General features: G+C 38.2%; 1 protein-coding gene across 3 annotated transcripts in view; it reads right to left on the reverse strand.

Moving 5' to 3' along the window:
* Window positions 1–3201: 3201 nt before the first annotated feature.
* The window catches only part of RNF168 (ring finger protein 168), a 32498-nt gene continuing 14321 nt past the window's right edge, over window positions 3202–21378 (reverse strand). For all 3 annotated transcript variants that reach the window (XM_077767686.1, XM_077767687.1, XM_077767685.1), the window contains exons 4-7: window positions 19270–19449; window positions 16389–16510; window positions 9227–9308; window positions 3202–7024 (exon numbers count right to left, since the gene is read on the reverse strand). In XM_077767686.1, the coding sequence (XP_077623812.1) occupies window positions 6089–7024; window positions 9227–9308; window positions 16389–16510; window positions 19270–19449 (1320 nt within the window). In that variant the 3' untranslated portion in view covers window positions 3202–6088. The remainder of the gene's footprint in view (window positions 7025–9226; window positions 9309–16388; window positions 16511–19269; window positions 19450–21378) is intronic.

Genomic DNA, 21378 nt, shown 5'->3' on the forward strand with positions numbered 1-21378 from the left:
GGACACTCAAAATATCTTCAGGGAGATAGAAACTAAACAATTGGGAGGGCTTTCCTCAGGTACTTGGGAAGGTTCTCCACAGTTTTCTTCCACAGACCCTTAACGAAGTTTTACTTCTATACATTTGTATGTAAGCATCATTTCCCCACAGAAATAACTGCATTTGTCAGGATAAGAGCTTTCCATGGTTTTGCCTTAGAAAATTCAAGACATCAGGACTGGCTCAGTCGATTAAACATCTGACTCTGGTTTAGGTCATGAGCCAAAAATAAATGCTTATTATTTTTTAATGTTTATTTTTGAGAGTGAGTGAGCACGAGTGGGGGAGGGGCAGAGAGGGAGACACAGAATCTGAACCAGGCTCCAGGCTCTGAGATGTCAGCACAGAGCCTGACGTGGGCCTCGAATTCATGAACCACGAGATCATGACCTGAGCCGAAGTCGGACGCTTAACTAAGCCACCCAGGCACCCCTCATTAAAATTTTTTTTAAAATTCAAGACATCTTAGTCCCAGAATCCATGGAAGGAAATCATCTCTGGTGTGGGTTTTTTCCCCACCCTGCTTCTCTTTCAGCTCCTAAACCTGCCATTCCAAACTCTGCTGTGACATAAAAGATACTTTCCTAGACTCTCCCACACTCCTCCATCAGCAAGCTTCCTGTTCAGTTCTATTAAGCGACAAAAGGAGAAAAAGGGAGGCATCTTGTTTTTTGCTGTTCTCGTCAATGTTACCCCAGCAGCAGCAGTTGACTCCAGCTACCAAATTCTTTAAACTTTTCTAGAACTAGACTCACTAGACCCTTTCACAGCACTAGCAGCATCTGAGAGGGGTCTCTCAGAGCTCTAAACACCAGTTCTGTACCGTCAGCCCTCCTCCACCTCCTAAGCGCCTCATTCTAGTAACTGAAACCCTTCCCTTTTGTTTCCCAGCTTTGAAGGTGCAGCCACTTCCTGCAGTTATCATCTGAGTTACCTCAGTGTTCCCTTTTGCTCCTGCACCTGTCTAACCAATTCCCTACACCGTATACTCTCTGTTGAAGTATTGATTGTGGTTTTTGTTTTCTTAACTGGACCCTGATCAATACACTACACATTCTAGTATAAACTGAACAGGGAGTGGGGTGGGTTCTCATCCTCAGGAAGTCCGTGGTACGTCAGTCTAAACTGCAGTAAAAAACAGACACCCAAACTTCTTATGGGACCTAAAGAGACGGAGTGGAAAGATTAAAAAAAAAAAAAAAAAAAGGACACTCAATGTATGACTTCCAACTGAAAGCCTTCTGAATTGAACAAGTTCCAGGGACAAGAGCCTAATATTGGACAGCCTGGAGCTACAAAAGCCACATTGAAGAGAAATGTAGTCAGTAAAATGTAGTCCCCTCAGTTGAACTCAAGGTTCAAGTTGCTCCAAGTCTTGCCAACACAAGGCAAAATGTGGAAAATAACAAGTCAGACTCAAAATTTAAAGTCATAATTGTTTAAGATCTTTATGCCAGGAATAAGAAATGGGTAAACATACAGCAGTGGCTCAACTCCCATCTTTTTAATCTCAAAATGTTTAGTGTTTCTCACACCTCTATACACACCAACTGTGAATTAGTACAGGCATTTGTGGAAGCCACTTAGGATTTCTGAGAATTAATTTCCTCTGGGGCCAAGGTCTCTTGTGACCTGAGAGCTGTTGCAGAGGGGGATGTGGGCAGGGGTCTCTTGTGATGCAGGGAGCCACAGACATGCCTGGCAGAGGAAAGATGAGTGGAGGGAGCCTTCATCAGTAGACAGAAGATAATTGAAATTTATTGGATGCCACATTTGGAGATTTAGGGGAGCATGAAGTCACTGTGTGAAGTGAGATCCTTCCAGGAAGTGGCCAGAGAATAGCCAGGGGAAAGGAACCATCACTTATTCTGGTTCTTTTTTGAGTCAAGGCCTGCACCAGATGCATACCTATTGATAGCACTAGGTTAGTTACATTATGATTCCCATATAGAAATTTAAAAAGTGAGATAATGGAATGTAAGTAGTTTACCTAAGGTCATATATGTAGAGACCAAATTAAGAAAGGAATTCTTTTTCTTCCTTCTTTCCTGCACTATACATGTCTTTGTTTTCATAGTCCATAACAGGCACAAATTACTAGCCCCATGGTTAAATTCCTTATGGATTAAATATTTGTGAACTAAGAAATCTAAAAGCCATTTAAAACCATTCTTAGCCCACAGGCCCTAAAAAACAAGAGGATGCAGATTTGGCCCCAGGGATGCACTTTACCAGATTCCTGTGCTATGGCTTCCAGTTGATGTCCTGGCTTCCTTCCTGTTTAACAGGCTTCCTTCCCCCGGTTGGTCATGAATGCTTTTCTTGTCTCATCAGCAGTGTGAGCCTGATGACAATTCTCTGCTTTTCAGGGGTTTTCAGCCTTGTAGCGTCTGCCCCAAGCAGTTTCAAAATTCTGCAATTACACCTTGGTGGGAAAGCTGGCCTTTCGGGTCTCCAATATCCTCATTCCAGCTTCATCAGAAGAGCTCTGCCAGTTTTGGTTCACCAGCACCAGCCCTGATTCTTGTCCTGTACCCAAAACAGGCACGTGCGACCAGCAAAACCACTTTCGGGTTGTAAATATCAGTTCACTTCTCGTAAGTCTTCCTCTAGAATCTTAGCACCGAATTTAGCCCTCATTGTTTCAATAGCTCTGACACATTTCAAAGAGTAGGCAATTTTACACTTTTAATTTTTTTTTTTCATGTTTATTTTGAGAGAGAGAGACTGCAAGCTTTGTGCACGAGTGAATGGGTTAAGGGCAGAGAGAGAGGGAGAGAATCCCAAGCAGGCACCATGCTGTCAGCGCAGAGCCTGACTCGGGGCTTGATCTCACACTGAGATCATGACCTGAGCTGAAATCAAGAGTCAGATGCTTAACTGACACTTAAAACAATTGAGCCACCCTGGTACCCCTTTCCGGTTTTACCTGGCTTTTCTCATTGCTCTCAGCAGGATTATAGGTCTGTTGCATGCAATGTTACCTGGAAAGCATTAAGTCTTGCTTTTCAAATAATTTAAAAATAGTACCTTAAAGCTAAATACATTCAAATTCACTCACAATGCTGTATTTTTTCCAAACTGGAAAACTCTTCCTGAATTATAATTTTTAAAATTTAAAGGCAAAAAAGACCATTTACAGTAGTGCAGGCTGACATGAGTAAATTTTCTTTATCTTGCTTGCAATGTATTTTTTATTTATTTTTTAGTAATTTCTATAATCCAACGTGGGGCTCAAACTCACAACCCCAAGATCAAGAGTTGCATGCTCTTCCAACTGAGCCAGCCAGGTGCCCCCATCTTGCAATATTTTAATAACATTTAAATTTTGATTAGGTGATATATTCAATATGACTGATCAAAAAGTATAAAAGAACAGAGTGAAAAGTTATTCTTCCATCCCTATCCCCAGCCACCCAGGTGGCATGGGAGATGCTGGCGACATTACTCCTTCTCTTTCTAGACATTTTATGCAAATACATGTATATATCTTTTCACATCAGTAAAGTGATTTTGTTGTTGCTGTTAATTGCTATATAGTATTTCTTTGTACCATCATTTATTTAGTATCTATTGATGTAACATTAAGTCTGTTTCTAGCTTATTATTATAAACAATGCCATACAGAAATGTTTTGTACATGTCATTCTACACACATGTGAAGATAGTTTTAGAAAATTCCTAGAGGTTGAATTGCTAAGTTCAGAAGTGGGATTTTAAAGTTTCTACTGATACCAAACAATAGATACGACTGTCTATCCCTGTCAAGATTTAAAAAGCACACATACATACACAAAAACAAAATGAAAAAGCACCTTTATCTTAGCTAATTTGAAGGGTGGAAAAATAAAAGTGTATGAACATTAATGTAAGTGATGTTATGCATTTCACATATTTAAGAGCCTTCTGTATTTCCTTTCCTGGGAACTATGTTTCTTGGGAGCATTTCTAATTTTCCTTTTGAGGTATTAGTCACTTTCAAAATGTATTGGCAGACACTTCATATAAAGTAAATGGAGCTCTTTGTGCTGAACTGCATCTATTTCTTCCCCAGTCTGTCATGTTTTTCAATTCTTCATTATGGTAATAGTCTTAGTTATGCAGAGCTTTCCATTTTTATATAGTTAATTTTTATTTTTTAATAGTGGTAAAATATACATAATAGTCAATTTTATTTTTATTATTTTAATGTTCAGATTCTCCACCTCTGTGGTCCTAGTGCTCCCTGAGAAGTTAATCAGTCCCATGTCCCTTCCACAAAAAGGAGAGAAGTAGCAATACACTCTAATGACTGATTCAAAATATTTATTAATTTCTAACAAAAAGGCATATAAGGTCAGACTGTCCAAAAAACTAATAAATTAAAATTTACCTTAAGGTCAGGAAGACTACTTCACAGACAAATAAGTGGTTAAATGTATAAATCCTGAAGATGTCACACTATTTCCCTTCTTGGTCATGGACTATTCTAGGAAAATTTAATTATATAATTTTTAAGGAGTTCCAAGAGTTATCTACCCTAAAATGTAAAGTGAAATTGCTCTTAGAAAAATACTGGTTTGATGAAAACAGATTTTAGTCTATTTTAGAGAAATCTGGTTAGCTTCTCACTAGACTTCATTTCAGCACAATCATTACTCAGAGGGCAATCATTCTTTTTCTGAGAAAGGGCAAACTAAATTTTAAACTAGCATCAGAACTCTACCCATAATTACCCAATCAATACTGAAATAGATGCCACCAAGTATGCAAAGATTAACAGAATTTAAGTTACAAAATTTGGAGGGAAAAATAATAAAGATAAAAATACTGACAAATTTAACCTAGAATTAGCTCTAGGACATTTTATTATACTTTTAAAAGGATGGATAACTAGAGATGAGCAGAATTGCTGTTTAAACTGTTATTTGCTTAAAGTTGTTCATATTAATAAACAAGCAATTACGTCTCTAAATTAAATTTCACAAAATGAAATCACTGCCTTCTGATTTAACTTTCAGGGGTAAGATGGCAAAACTCAAGCATGACTTTTTCTATCCATACACACAAATAAAAGTATCAATACAACTGATAAAATAAGGAAATAAACACATGGTTATGTCTCAGGTCCCATAATATGAGATATTATGATATTTAACTCTCCTAAATTTCCATTTTTTTTCCTGGAATAGCAGAATAATAGAAATGTGAATTCCCCAAATTTCAGGCAATTTAGTAATTGATTTTGACTTTGACACCAGATACTATGGTGTGAAAAGCCTAAAGCCAAATGTTTTCCATGTCACTTAGCAAAGAAAGGAGGACGGGGAATCCTCTGCCAAACCTCATCTGCTACTCCATCCTGAACTCCGTTTCTAACTATTCCCTCAGTTCCAGGGTTTCCAAATTGTCAATCCATCCCACTGAGCCTCAACCCAACTCTTAACTCCTTTCGCAACAAGAATCTAGTTTCCTTTGTCAACTAATTCCTAACTTTCCAGGACACTCTGATTTTTCTGATTTCACACTGATCATTTAAATTGAAGAAAATGCTACAATGCTTAAAATAACTAAAATGGAGATGAAAACTAGATTACATTAGTGTTATGGAAGATGCATGTCATGTACTCTGCAAATAAATGGGAAAGTAGTAAGAAAACTCACCCTGCCTGGGCTCCTAACTACTTGGTATAGTATAATCTTGCTTTGATTACTAGTTAGGACAAAAAGGGAAGGAAGCAAAGGCCATAAAACATGCATTTTTTGGAAAGAGAATGGCACTTGAAGATTTCTTGGGAGTTCGCCAAGGCATTTTTATATCCATAAGGACTGTCAAACAGTACATCACAGTTATTAAAAAAGGAAAGGACTGGGACTCCTGCTTACCACTGAGTTTGGCAGAAACACATTTATATATTTCTCCCTTGTAATCACCAGTCCTTTAATTAAGGACAATGAGTGTGACCACAGAGCACAATTAATGAAAAAAATTTTAAAGATTCTATGATAGAAAAGTGAGCTTCACAATCCAGCTTTACTAGATTATGAAACACTCCCTTTGCCCACGTATTACTTTGTATACCTCTGAAACATCTGAAAAATACTTTTCTGTGACTTACTAGGCTGTAGGGAACAAGCATTTTTAGATACATTACAATTATCTCTCGAAGAATTTGGCATCTTTCTCCCATTAACACTGACTAAATGTTTCAACTGGATCTTAAAAGATGGTTGCCAGTTTTCATTTTTTGAGCCTCTCCGAGATTTTGAATGCTCTGTATCAGTCTGTCTTTTGAAGTTCCTATCTTTGGAATTCTTCCTCTGTCCACTTAGCAACTTGTCTGGTGGTGAAGACGTAGGACGTAACTGATACTCATCTGGGGATCCTTTCTGCCGGTTTGGCTTCATTTGTTCTTTATCAACTTCTTTCTGAAGCTGTACTGCTAACAACCTGTCCTGTTCTTCCTGTTTATGTCTCTCAAAAAGTAAGCGTTCCAAATCTATCAGTTTTTGGGTAAAGTTGATTTCTGTTTCCTCTTGGTCTGAGGAAGCTTTGGGGAACATTTTCCTCCTTTTTGCAGAAATGCATGGATCCCTGACTGCTTCAAACGAAGATTCCTGGTTTTTTCTTTTGGAAGTATCTTCACTGATCTGTAGGCAAGACTCTTCATTTTCTGTCTCAACTGTGTTACTTTCAATTATCTGTGTCATACCTGATATATTGCATGTGCTCTCTGTTTCTCCAGAGCAGGGAACTCTGGCTTCACGTCCCTCATGATTTAGGACACATAACTCTTTATCATGATTGCTTGGTCTCATTTTGACTTTTGCTTCAAGACACCACTCTCTACCACTGGCATATAACTGAGGCATAGGTGACTCGACTGAAGACTTTGCACCTTGTTCCGGAGTGTCCATGCGTATTTGCGGAGAAAGTGTTGGCATATCTTCTTCAATTTCTGTATCTTGCCCTGTAGGACTATTTACAACAGTACCATCAGTTTCCTGTAGAAAACAAAGAAGACTGAGTGAACCAGGGGAAAACATCAAGTCATAATTTAGAACTCTATACCGATACTCTAGCTGAATTGTAACTATAAGATAGTTAGCATTAGGGGTGCCTGGGTGGCTCAGTCAGTTGAGCGTCCAATTCTTGATTTCAGCTCAAGTCATGATCCCAGGGTCATGGGATTGAGCCCCATGTCAGGATCTCTGAGCATGGAGCCTCCTTAAGATTCTCTTGGGGCACCTGGGTGGCTCAGTTGGTTAAGTGTCTGACTCTAATTTGGCTCAGATCATGATCTCACGGTTTCTGGGTTCAAGCTCCTCATCAGGTTCCATGCTGATGGTGCAGAGCCTGCTTGGGACTTTCTCTCCCTCTGTCTGCCCCTCCCCTGCTCACTGTCTGTCAAAATAAACAAACTTAAAAAAAAGAAAGCGTCTCTCCATCTCTCTTTGCCCTTCTCCTCTGCTTGTACCCACTCTTAAAAAAAGAAATGATAGCATTACTAATAATAACATATTAATTCTTAATAGTATTTGTATTGTGGGGGTGCCTAGGTGGCTCAGTCAGTTAAACGTCCAACTATGACTTTGGCTCAGGTCATGATCTCAACAGTTTCTGAGACTGAGCCCTGCATTGGGCTCTGCACTGACAGAACTGGGCCAGCTTGGCATTCTCTCTCTCCCTATCTGCCTCTTCCCTGCTTGTGTAAATGAGTTCTCTCTCTCAAAATAAATAAAAACTTAAAAAAAATTTTTTAAATAGTATTTTTATTCTGTGTGCTAATTTAAGGCATTTCTTCATTTTCACTCCCATGAATACCTACAGATTAAAATGCACAAACTGGATTGTATATATGGCCAATAAACTGGCACTAGGACCTGACCTCTCTTTCATCTTACAAACTTACTCTAGTCCTGAGATTTTTAGCCCCTCTTTGTGCCATGGACTCTCTACCTTTTAGTATTTTGGTAAAGCTTACAGACATCTACTGAATATTTTTCAATATAAAAATAAACACATAGGATTACAAAGGGAACAACCTATATTGCAACACAATTATTAAAAATGTTTTAATTTCTTATGTAATAATGTGTCCCCATTAATACATTAAATAATAAGATCTAGTGACAAGTCTAAGAACTTGTAATACTGAACGAGGGATGAATAACAATATTTCAAGAGACCTGCCACAGACGTAACATGATAAAAACTTGACCTTTCCACTGATGATCAAAGGTACAGCTTTTGCTAACAGTATTATGGTTTGCAGTATACGATCATAATTAAAGGAATGACAGGTTAGGTGAAAATAAAGATAAACCTTTTCTTCCACTGAGCTTCATATGTACTTCCTGGATTCTAACTGTAGACCTTATTAGGTTAAGAACTTTGCTTTTGCCAGTATATTTCTTTTCACTTACAGGTCTTAGGTAAGTAAGGACCTAGGATTAGTTTTGACTTTAAATCTTTCTTTTACCTGTTCTGCTTTGCATTGATCACTCCTTACAGCATTTCTTATGAACCAATGTGGTTGGACTAGACAAGTTCCAGGTTGTTTACCTAGTTTTGCTGTGAATATGAACACCAGGGTAGGAAAAATAGCCCCACCTTGCAATGCCTCTTCCATCCTTAGTTCCATTATGAGCCAGATCATGTGGACCTAAATCCTCCCTCTATATCATCTCTACTTAAGGGACTTAGTGCAAGTCTCATATTTCTGTGTGCCTTGGTTTTCTTAACTATAAAATGGGCACAAGAATAAATACTTACCTTATAGAGCTGGTGCTTGTGATGGAGATTGAAGAAAATAATACATACATTATCTGGCACATGGTAAATGCCAATTAAATGATAGGTGAGCTTAAAAAATTTTAGGAGCCTCTTAATAAAGTGTTAATAAAACTTCTCTGTAGGAAATCAACCATGGTGTCAGTTCACTTTTTTTCCCCTAGAAACTTGATAAATGTGTAATGTTACCTGTGTTACTAGGCCACATAGCTGACGGTAAAAATGACCTTATTGGTGAATTGCATCTTTAGAGAAGGTTGCTGACTCCTAGTATAGGTGAGCATAAGATGACTAAGAAAGGGGGTTCCATATACAACAGTGATTTAAGAAAAAAAAAAAGGAAACTACAAGTATTAGCAATCTATAGCATTAGTAAACTTGCCAAACTAAGGATATCTTTAGTATCCACATACCTTGGACATGGAGCTTTTCCTGCTTTCTTGTACAACTTCAGACTGTGATGCTGACCCAAATTGAGATTTAGGTGACAAATACCTTAACAAAACAAACAAACAAACAATGTTTACCAAAGTTTGAATGCTTTGACAGACAAGTGGTATGTAACCAATATAATATGTCACATAGCTATTTATGTGAAGGTTGTCTGTTTGCTGCTTGGCTGATTTATCAGAAAGAGTGTAGTCCATTTCCTTGTCTCAGGTATTTTGGCCTAACTCCAAAGCAAAACTTAAAAGGCCGAGTATTGCTAGTTTAGTGAAAAATAGCAGGAAAGGAAGTAAAATCCAAACATTTCTTAATTCTCAAAAGAAATTCAAAAGGTAGACAGCATCAAAACAACTCAAAACTATATAGTCTTCTCAAAAGTGGTGGAAATGAAATTTTAAATCAGGAGAAAGAATATGTTAGTTTCTTTTTAATGCCAGAAATTCTGGCTGTTTACTACATTAAAAAAAAAAGTTTACTTATTTGAGAGACAGACAAACAGAATGTGAGAAGGGGTGAGGCAGAGAGAGAAAGAGACTCACACAGATCTGAAGCAGACTCCAGGCTCTGAGCTGTCAGCACAGAGCCCGATGTGGAGTTTGAACCTGTGAACCACGAGATCATGACCTGAGCTGAAGTCGGACACTTAACCAACTGAGCTACTCAGGGGCCCATTTACTACACTGCTAAGGGCTACTATTGAGAAAGTATCCATGATTAGATTCTTTACTATTCTGAGATAAAGATTTTGTTAGATACACATTTTATATAAACTATGCCTACAAAAATACAAATCTATCAATGTATCCGTTATAAGAGTATATTTCTAAATTTCTAAGCATCATTAATAGGCTGTTTGCCACTGAAAACATGAAGTCTGTAATATGATGAAAAATGCTGTAAAAGAAATGGGAATAAAAGGACAGGTTATGAGAAAGTTAAGTATATTTTTAAAACTAAAAAAAAAAAAAATACATATACAACTTGCTTCAAATCTCCTAAAATGTTGGCAGTCTTCAAGCAATGGAAGTAATATCAGGTGATTTTCAAAGAGTAGCTAGCTATTGTTTTTATAGTCAAAGAAAACAATGGAAAAATGTCTGACTGCAAATAGTATGTAAAACCATGAGTTCCATAGTGTTCAAAACACCATGAATAGTATGCGAAACAATAAAATAAAATCTAGGCAAAGATCTCATATAAAGAACAAATAACATTCCTTCTAAACTAGAATATCTAGACCATATATTTAGTTGAATCATTCTAAATACTCTGCAAACTTGTAAGTACAAGAACTACCTTTTCAACTGATAAAACAGGAGCCCAGTTTAGTCTGATTTTAATTTTGTGTCTCAAAGCTGAAGAAACTCTTCTGCCAATATTAGATATTAGTTACCAAGATAGATTTATTATAGCATAATCCTTTTTTTGAAATCCATAAGCAGAGAACAAAATGTGACCAGATACTTATTCAACATAATCAGGAAAGATTTATGAGCTTGTCCTGAATATTCTTTATAGTATGAATAATGTATGAATATGTGCTCATTCTAAAAAAGTAAACAGAGGGGCACCTGGGTAGTTCAGTCAGTTGAGTATCTAACTTCAGCTCAGGTCATGATCTCACAGTTCATGAGTTCGAGCCCCACATGGGGCTCGCTGCTGTCAGTGTAGAGCCTGCTTCATTCAGATCCTCTGCACCCGCCCTGGTGCTCCTCCACTCACTGTCTCTCTCAAAAATAAAAAATAAACATTAAAAAAAAAAGTAAATAGATCTAAGAGAGTATATGTGTATGTGTGTGTCTATATCTAATTCATAAAAAACAAACAGTTTACAAGAGAATAGTTACAAATACATGGAAGAATCGTAAGAATCACAACAAATTGTGGTTCAGAGAGAGGTATACTAAGGGAACGGGCACCAGTGAACCTTTCCAGCTAAATCTGGAGGGTGGTTTATCCATATGTAAAAATTCACCAAATGTACACTTAACATTAGTGCACTTTAATATATGCATGTTACAAATTTTTTTTGCATGTTATAATTTTTAAAAGTCTTAAACTGCATTTAAACAAACAAACAAATAAGTAAAATCCTTTTTGGAGCCTCCTCTTTGTCCTCTACCTCAGAGTGTTTCCTACCTCTTGCTTTTAAAAATAGTTTTACCAGGGGTACCTGGGTGGCTCAGTTAGTTAAGCGTCTGGCTTCAGCTCAGGTCATGATCTCACAGTTCGTGGGTTCAAGCGTCTTGTTGGGCTCTGTGCTGACAGTCAGCTCAGAGCCTGGAGCCTGTTTCAGTTTCTGTATCTCCCTCTCTCTCTGACCCTTCCCTGCTCACGCTCTCTCTCTCTCTCAGAAATAAAATAAAAAACATTAAAAAAAAAAAGTTTTACCACACATTTGTATCCCTAAACATGTACTGCTCAGTTCTGCATGATTTTGAACTTTACATCTATGGAATCATATTACATGCATTCACCAATTTTTTTCCTCACCCATTTTCCTGACTCATGCTTGTTGTCCTCGGCTGGATTCATTCTGACTGTTGGACAGTATTCAGTTCTACTTTTGGACATCTGGGTGCTTCTACTTTTTGCTGTTACAAATAGTACTGCTGGGAACATTCCTGCACATGTCTTCTAGGGTTTCTTTCTTTTTTTTTTTTTTAAAGTTCATTTATTTTGAGAGAGAGAAAGAGAGGGAGGGAGGAAGAGAGAGGGAGGGGGCGGGGAGGAAGAGTGAGAGAGAGAGAGAGAACGAGTGGAGGGGCAGAGAGAGGGGGGGAATGGGGGTCTGAAGCAGAATCTATGTTGACAGAACAGAGCCCGATGCGGGGCCAGAATTCACTAATTGTGAGATGGTGAACTAAGAAGCAAGTTGGGATGCTCAACTAACTGAGCCACCCAGGCGCCCCTCTTCAGGGATTTCTTTAGTGTCTGCACCCCAGAGTCCTAGGGTATCAACCTTTTACATTCCTACTAAACATAACTGTTCCTTAGTATCTATAGCACTTTATATTGCCAGAGAGATTAATTTTTCCAGTAGGATGAGTATGAAATGCCACCTCATTGTGACTTTAATTTGTGTTTCCTTCTTCTCAAATATTTATTAACTTTCAAGGTTTCATTTTCTATAAAGTCAAAATTTTTTGTCTCTCTTTCTACTGATCTTTTTCTTCCTTATAGGTGGGTATTTCTTTAACAGCACAGTCTTTTTTTTCAGTTAAGTATGTTAAAATTTCTTTTCTTAAAAAATTTTTTTTCTTTAATGTTTTTTATTTATTTCTGAGAGAGAGACAGCATAAGCAGGGGAGGGGTCAGAGAGAGAGGGAGACACAGAATCTGAAACAGGCTCCAGGCTCTGAGCTAGCTGTCAGCACAGAGCCTGAAGCGGGGCTCGAGTCCACGAACTGTGAGATCATGACCTGAGCTAAAGTCAGACGCTCAACCAACTGAGCCACCCAGACGCCCCTAAAATTTCTTCTTAAAAGACAGAAGAGTATCATTTTATTCTCTAAAGGTATTTTGATAAAGACATTCTTAATCTTATAATCTGTTTTGTTCTTTACAATAGCCTTCCCCAAAGATAATCTGCTTCATTATCTTCTTAAAGATTTATTGTCTGTCTTTTTAATAGACCTTTAATTCACCTTAATTTTTATACATAGTATGAATAGAGGTCCAAGCTCATTTTTTCCTTGTATAATCAATTGTCCCTGTGACATTTACTGACAAATTCATCTTTTTCCCACTGATTAAAATGACTACTACTGTATTAGCTACCCAAAGTATCCCAAAACTTAGTGGCTTAAAACAACATTATCTCACAGTTTCTGAGAGTCAGGAATCCAAGAGCAGCTTAGTTGGGTGGTTTGAGCTCAGGATCTCTCACTAGGGTCTAGTGAAGATGTTAGTCATTTGAAGGCTTTATTGGGGCTTAGAGGATCACCTTCCAAGAAGGCTCACTCACAAAGGCTATTCTATAAGTCCCATTTTGTTATTGGCTGTTGGCAGAAGGCCTTAGTTCCTACCAGGTGGGCCTCTCCATAGGGCTGCTCACAACAGGGCAGCTAACCTTCCCAGAGCAGGTACTCCAAAAAAGAGAAAAGTCACAGTGCCTTTCAGGATTTAGTCTCCAAAGTATACAATGTCCCCTCGAGTAATTCTATTTGTATACTTAAGTCCAGCCCACATTCAAGGGGAAGGGAATGAGTATCAAAGAATTTGTGGATATATTTTAAAAACACCAATAACATCATGAAGGCACCATAAAATTGTTGTATTTCTACACTAAGGCTATTACCCTGCCTTAATCATTTTGTTTATCTATTCTTGTGCAAATATCACACATATTTACTTATAAATTTAAAGCATCCAACTCTTCACCACACATTTTATTTCTCTTTAGTGGCATCTGAAAGTCCTTTCTCTTCCATATAAATTTTTAGAGTCAGATGGTTAACCAACTGGGCCACCAGGCGCCCCAAACTCATTTATTTTATTTTATTTATTTATTTTTTAAATGTTTTATTTATTTCTAGGAGACAGAGAGAGAGACAGCATGAGCAGGGGAGGGTCAGAGAGAGAGGGAGTCACAGACGGAAACAGGCTCCAGGCTCTGAGCTGGCAGTCAGCACAGAGCCCGACGCGGGGCTCGAACCCACGAACTGCAAGATCATGACCTAAGCGAAAGTCGGACGCTTAACTGACTAAGCCACCCAGGCGCCCCCAAACTCATTAATTTTAAAAATGTATCTCTGAACTCTTGGATTTTCAATGAATTTTCTATATTCCACCTCTAATAAAAATGGCTTTTTTTTTTTTAATCCACAATGGTAATTTACTTATTTTTTAATGTTTATTTGAGAGAAAGAGAGCACACACAAGCAGGGGTGGGGCAGAGAGAGAGGAGACAGAGAATCCGAACCAGGCTTTGTGCGGGCAACTGAGAGCCTGATGTGGGCCTTGAACTCACAAACTGCGAGATCATGACCTGAGCCAAAGTTAGATACCCAACTGAATGAGCTACCCAGGTGCCGCTAAAATTAACCACTTTAAAACTGTACAATTCAGGGGCGCCTGGGTGGCTTAGTCGGTTAAGCTTCTGACTTTGGCTCAGGTCATGATCTCACAGTTCATGGGTTCAAGCCCCGTGTCGGGCTCTGTGCTGACAGCTAGCTCAGAGCCTGGAGCCTGTTTCAGATTCTGTGTCTCCCTCTCTCTCTGACCCTCCCCTGCTCGTGCTGCCTCTCTCAGAATTTAAAAAAAAAAAAAAAAAAGTGTACAATTCAGTAGCGTTTTAGTATGTTCACAAAACTTCAACCATCACCTCTATTGTGCCAAAACATTTTCATCATCCCAAAGGAAACCATGTATATGCTAAGCAGTAACTCCTCATTCCCACCTTTCCCCAGCCCCTGGTAACTACTAACCTGCTTTCTGTCTCTACAGATATACCTACTCTAGCTATTTCATATAAATAAAATCATGTTAATAGGCAGCTCTCTTTGTCTGGCTTCTTTCATTTAGCATGTTTCTGAGGTTCATTCATGTTAACAGCATCTATCAGTAGGTCACTCCTTTTTAGGGCTGAATAATATTCCACTGCATGGATTATACATTTTGTTTATCCATTCATCCTTCAATGGACATTTGTGTTGTTTCCATCCTTTGGATGTTTGAAGTACTGACCCAAACATTTGTGTGTAAGTATTTGTTTAAATTCCCATTTTCTACTTGGGTAGAGGTGGAATTGCTAGGACATATGGTAATTCTGTTTAATTTTCTGAGGAACTGCCAAATTGCACCATTTTATATACCCACCAGTAATGTACAAGGTTACAGTTTCTCCAATCCTTGCCAACACTTGTTATTTTCTTTTGGATTATAGATATTTTAGTGGATGTGAAATGGTATCTCATTGTAGTTTGATCTTCATGACTTATGATATTGGGCATCTTTTCATGTGCGTCTTGGCCATATGCACATCATTGGAGAAATGTCTATTTCATGTCCTTTGCTCATTTTGAAACTGGAATGTCTTTTGTTAAATTATAAGAATTCTTTACATATTCTAGGGGCACCTGGGTGGCTCAGTGGGTTAAGCGTCTGACTTCGGCTCAGTTCATGATCTCAGTTTGTGAGTTTGAACCCTACATTGGGCTCTGTGCTGACAGCTCAGAGCCTGGAGCCTGCTTCAGGTCCTGTGTCTCCCTCTGTCTATCTGCCCCTTCCCTGCTCACTCTCTGTCTCTCCCTCAAAAACAAATACTTTTTTCTTTTTTAATTTTTTTTAATGCTTATTCATTTTTGAGAGAGAGACAGAGACAGAACGTGGGGGGGGGGAGGGGAGACAAAGAATCTGAAACAGGCTCCAGGCTCTGAGCTAGCTGTCAGCACAGAGCCCAACACAGGGCTCAAACCCACGAACCATGAGATCATGACCAGAGCTGAAGTCGGACACTCAACCGACTGAGCCACCCAGGTGCTCCAAAAACAAATACTAAACAAAACAAAGAGTTGCATGCTCTACCAACTGAACTACACAGGTGCCCCTATTTTTAATGTATAGATTGTGGTTCTTAAACTCTTCTAATTGTTAATTACTATGGGAAAGCTTATATCCTCATAAAATCACCAACACTACCTGCTGCTGGAGGGGCATTATGGGGAGACTAAATCACTCTACTACTGACTATCTGACTCATACTTTTTGTATAGTAGAGAAGAAATATAATGTACAGACTAGGGAAAAGAGGATAGGGGAATGGCCTAGATGCCAAGTTATAACCTCCTTCAGTGAGGATAACCTTATATGAGACCAGCCTTTCTCATCTGAATCTAAACCAGGAGAAAAAGGAATCCAACTGGTTAATTTTGAGAAAATGGGAACATGAAAATCCTGAGGAATCAAGATAAAAAAAGACTTCATATCTCTCTTTATGCTAGCCAGGTGTCTAAGCTATGTGAGTAGCACCCTTATTTTCACTTTACATCAATCTCAGACCATTTGGAGAGATTTCACACAGAGTTGATGGACTGAATTTTGTTTATCAGTGGACTATATGAACAAAAACACCAGTATACAGTAAGTTGATCAATAAGTAGCTGATAAATAGTCATGTTTACTTACTTCTGAATATCTCCAGTGTTTGTTTGTTTGTTCTTACTTTTCTTTTGGGACTTGGTTGTGACTGTATCAGATTTTCTAGAATTCAAGGGAGAAGCCAAAACGCTTCCGTCACAGAAATTGTTCTTCAACAAGAGAAAAAGGATAACAGATGTTATTTTAAAAAATTATAATAAAGTAAGTTATTATTTTGACTAATTCAGAATCTACCATAGAATTTTTCAGGAATTATGCTCACATTTAAATTCTACACATCCTTTGAATAGTGACATGCAAAAATTAGTATAAATAAGATTCAATCCATCCAAGTTGGTCTGCATTAATTGCATTTTTATTCTACATTAAGAGCACAAAGGGTATGATGTTACTAATATTCATTTTTCTAATGAATAGCTTCATGTAATTATAACTACCTTAATCTACAGGAAAAAAATGTGGATATGCCTGAAATAAAAGTTAATTTTATGTGAAGATAATTTAATTGGGGGATTTAAGAACATACCAATATCATAAATATTTACTTGCTATTACCGGTCTCATAAATTTCTTACTACACTACTGGAAAAATTAATAAAATTGGTGGTGATATACATTTGGTTTTGGACCACCAAACTTTCTCAAGTAAACCCAAGAATTCTTCTTTTTTAAATGTTTATTTATTTTTGAGATGGAGGGACAGAGCATGAGTAGGGGAGGGACAGAGAGAGAGGGAGACAGAATCCAAAGCTGGCTCCAGGCTGTGAGCTGTCAGCAGAGCCTAGTGTGGGGCTCAAACCTAAAAACCATGAGATCATGACCTCATGACCGGAGCCAAAGTTGGATGCTTAACCAACTGAGCACCCCAGCCGCTCCAAGAATTCTTCTAAAATATCAATGGTTCTACTCTTATAATCCCTATTAATAACAAGAAGGATCAGAATAAGATTCTTAAAAGATAGGTAAAGATAATCCCAGATTCTCCTCTTTGATGTATTTTCTTACCTATCTCATCTGTTATTCTAGTGGTCAGTGTCTTTTATTTAATTTCCTAATTATGTACCTTTTCAAAACTATTCTGGGGCGCCTGGGTGGCTCAGTGGGTTAAGCGTACAACTTCAGCTCAGGTCATGATCTCACGGGTTCGTGGGTTTGAGCCCCGCATGGGGCTCTGTGCTGACAGCCAGCTCAGAGCCTGGAGCCTGTTTCAGATTCTGTATCTCCCTCTCTCTCTGACCCTCCCCTGCTTGCGCTGTCTCTCTCTCTCTGTCAAAAATAAATAAAACATTAAAAAATTTTTAAAAAAAGCAAAAAACTATTCTACTAAAATTTTAAAAGAAGAAATATATTAAAAAGGGTATATAATCTAAAACTTAGATACACTAATGGACCACCTGGGTGACTCAGTCAGGTTAAGTGTCTGACTTTGGCTGAATTTGAGCCCTGCATTGGGCACACTGCTGTCAGAGTAGAACCTGCTTCAGATCCTGTCCCCCACCTCTCCACCCTCCTCCACTCACACTCTTTCTCTCAAAAATAAACATTTAAAAAATAAAATATAACATTATCATGAACAGAAGGCCTCTAAAAAAAAAATCCCAATTCTGGATATACTTCATTTTGGTAATTATATTTTAGGATATTTGTTTGAAAGCAGAGGAATTGTTTTTAGAGGCTCTCACACCCAAATGCACATTCAGCTTCCCTAGATGCCTCTGGGAATGGCATTCCCTAAATCTTATCCCAAGAGATTCTGATTCAGTAGATTTAGAAAAGATATGGGAATTTGTATTTTAAAAGAACCCCAAATAAATTCTGCCAGGTTCTTTCACGTCACTAGGTCTCACTGTACCCTCAGGTCTTACAGTATGGTTTTATCACCCCTTCTTCCATTCATTTTTCCTGAGGCAATAATTTAACTACAGCAAGGTAGTAAAATTCAGGTCTAAGGTCTACTGTATTACTTAAAGCTTTAATGTGCTTGACTTCCAAAGAGTGATTTACATCCATACAATGGATTATTATGCTACTCTTAAAAAAAGAATCAGATAGGGGCGCCTGGGTGGCTTAGTCAGTTAAGCGTCCGACTTTCGCTTAGGTCATGATCTCGCGGTTTGTGGGTTCGAGCCCTGCGTCGGGCTCTGTGCTGACTGCCAGCTCAGAGCCTGGAGCCTGCTTCAGATTCTGTGTCTCCCTCTCTCGCTGACCCTCCCATGCTCACGCTGTCTCTCTCTCTCTCTCCTAGAAATAAATAAAACATTTAAAAAAAAAAAAGAATCAGATAAGACTCTGTAGTTACACTGGGGTGCCTGGGTGGCTCAGTTGGTTAAGTGTCTGACTTTGGCTCAGATCTGATCTCATGATTCATGAGCTCAAGCCCTGCATCAGGCGCTGTACTGACAGCTCAAAGCCTGGAGCCTGCTTCGGATTCTGTGTCCTCCTCTCTCTCTGTCCCTTCCCTGCTCATGCTCTATGTCCCTCTTTCTCAAAAATAAATAAACATTATTAAAAAAAAAAAAAAAAAACTGTGTAGTTACATAAAAAAAAATCTCTAAGACATATCAAGTGAAAAAAGACAAGGAAAAAAAGTGTGCTTGATACACCCTTTATAGGTGAATAAGAAAAAATGATAAACTGTTAATAGTGTTAACCTTTGGGGAAAGAGACTGATATAATGGAACAGGAATGGGAATACAGATGTGGAAGGAGAGAGACGAAGCTTTCCTATATGTTCTGAATTTACTAACATGCTAGGAAATTTTAAGTATACTTCAATCAGAACAAATATGTAGCAAAAAAAATTGTGTTTTGTTTTAAGTAGAACAAATATGTCAGAACACTTCCTCAGATCTTTGAAAAACATGCAAAGCAATGGGAATGTACTTCAAAGTACTCTCCTAAAACTTACAATATTAATGCTTAGCTTTCTTGCTAGTTCTTCATCACTTTTTAGTTGTTCTTCCATCTCTCTTCGCCTTTTTTCTGCCTGTTGTTTTTCTTCCTCTTCTTCCTCTGCCAGTAATCTCTGTATGTATGCTTCGCTGGCTTTGTTTTCTTCTTCCTCACTGGCTCGTCGCTCTGCCTCCACCTTAAAAAAAATTAATAAAGAACATTTCTCTGAACTTTTGATTATACTTGCAATATTTCTCTTTTCTTAAAAGCAATTCTTTTTTCTTTTCTAGAGAGAGAAGAGTGCGAGCTGGAGAGAGGGGCAGAGAGAGGGAGGGAGAGAGAGAATCTTGAGCAAGTTCCAGGCTCACAGCATGGCAAAAGACAGGGATAGACATTCCATCCAAAAAAATAAAAAATTATAAAAATGTCCCCTAATTACATGAAAAGATAATCTTTTTCATAATAAGAGAAATAACAATTAAATCTACACTGAGATAGGACTTCTAGTTTCCAGTAATGATACAGTAAAACACTGGGGGAAAATCCTCCAACAAAAACTGACTTTAAAACCTGGGCATGATAAGCAACTACCGAAGGAACTGGAGAGTGAACATGATCAGACAAACTGCTCCTCCTGGCTTGAAGCCTGGAGCTAACATAATCTGACACTGGTGGAAACAGACCCTATACTTGGGGTTACTTGAAATTCTAAAAGGTTCACAGATAATTTACTGGGGAAAAGATGCTTGTTACAATACATGGGGGTAGAATACAGAATATTTGTAGAAGAAAAATAATGAATCTCAACCCTACCTCATGTCATACTCAAAAACTAGTTGAATGGATTATACATCTAAACATACGAACTAAACCAAATTCCAAAAGAAACCTTTGTGACTTTGAGCTAATCAAAGTTATCAAACTGTATACCTAAAATTAGAAAATTTTCCTATATTGAAACTTACTATAGATAAATTCCACCTTAACAAAGCTTTTAAAAAAAAAACAAAAAAAAACGATGCCAATATCATTCTCACACATCAGACTGCCAAAAATTCAAAAGCCTGACAGTATGCTGTTTTTTAAAACTTTTAATGCTTATTTATTTTTGAGAGAGAGAGAGCAGAGAAGGTGGGGGGTGGGGGGGATGGAGACAGCTGAAGCAGGCTCCAGACTCTGAGTTGTCAACACAGAGCCTGATGTGGGATTCAAACTCACAAACTGTGAGATCATGACCTGAGCCAAAGAAAACCTGATAATACTCTGTTGTCAAGGGTATTATCGAAACAGGTGCTCTCATTGGGAATGCAAAATGGTACGCCAATCAAGGAGAATTTGACAGTTCTAACAAATCTATAGATCATTTAACTTTTGACCTGGCAATGTCAGGTAGAAATCTACCTTGAAGATATACTTCTAATAATATTAAAATATACATGCACAGGAGCACCTGGGTGGCTCAGTTGGTTAAGTGTCTGACTTTGGCTCAGGTCATGATCTCACTGTTTGTGAGTTTTAGTCTCATGTCAGGCTTTGTACTGACAGCTCAGGACCTGGAGTTTGCTTCGGATTCTGTGTCTCCCTCTCTCTGCCCCTCCCTCCCTCATGCTCTGTCTGTCTCTCAAAAATAAACATTAAAAAAAAAAAAATACAGGGACGCCTGGGTGGCTTAGTCGGTTAAGCATCCGACTTTCGCTTAGGTCATGATCTCGCGGTTCGTGGGTTCGAGCCCCGCATCGGGCTCTGTGCTGACTGCCAGCTCAGAGCCTGGAGCCTGTTTCAGTCTGTGACTCCCTCTCTCTCTGACCCTCCCCTGCTCACGCTGTCTCTCTCTCTCTCCTAGAAATAAATTTAAAAAAAAATTAAAAAAAAAACCATATATATATATATGCACAGTATTGCAGTACTATTTGTAATTAGAAAATACATAGTATGCAGTATTTAATAAGCAAGTACACTTATACATCTGTTTATCTTTACAAAAGACACCAAAGGAAGGATAAAGTACCCTGCGATGAAATTAGTTATCTACAATGTGGGCAGACACAGGGTAGATAAGACACAGGAGGGAGTTATTCTCTCTGAGAGTAACTTCTAATGTAATTTTTATGTTTGGGTGAATGTT

Source organism: Crocuta crocuta, unplaced genomic scaffold (assembly GCF_008692635.1).
Source record: "Crocuta crocuta isolate KB4526 unplaced genomic scaffold, BGI_CrCroc_1.0 scaffold45, whole genome shotgun sequence".
Classification (NCBI taxonomy): domain Eukaryota; kingdom Metazoa; phylum Chordata; class Mammalia; order Carnivora; family Hyaenidae; genus Crocuta; species Crocuta crocuta.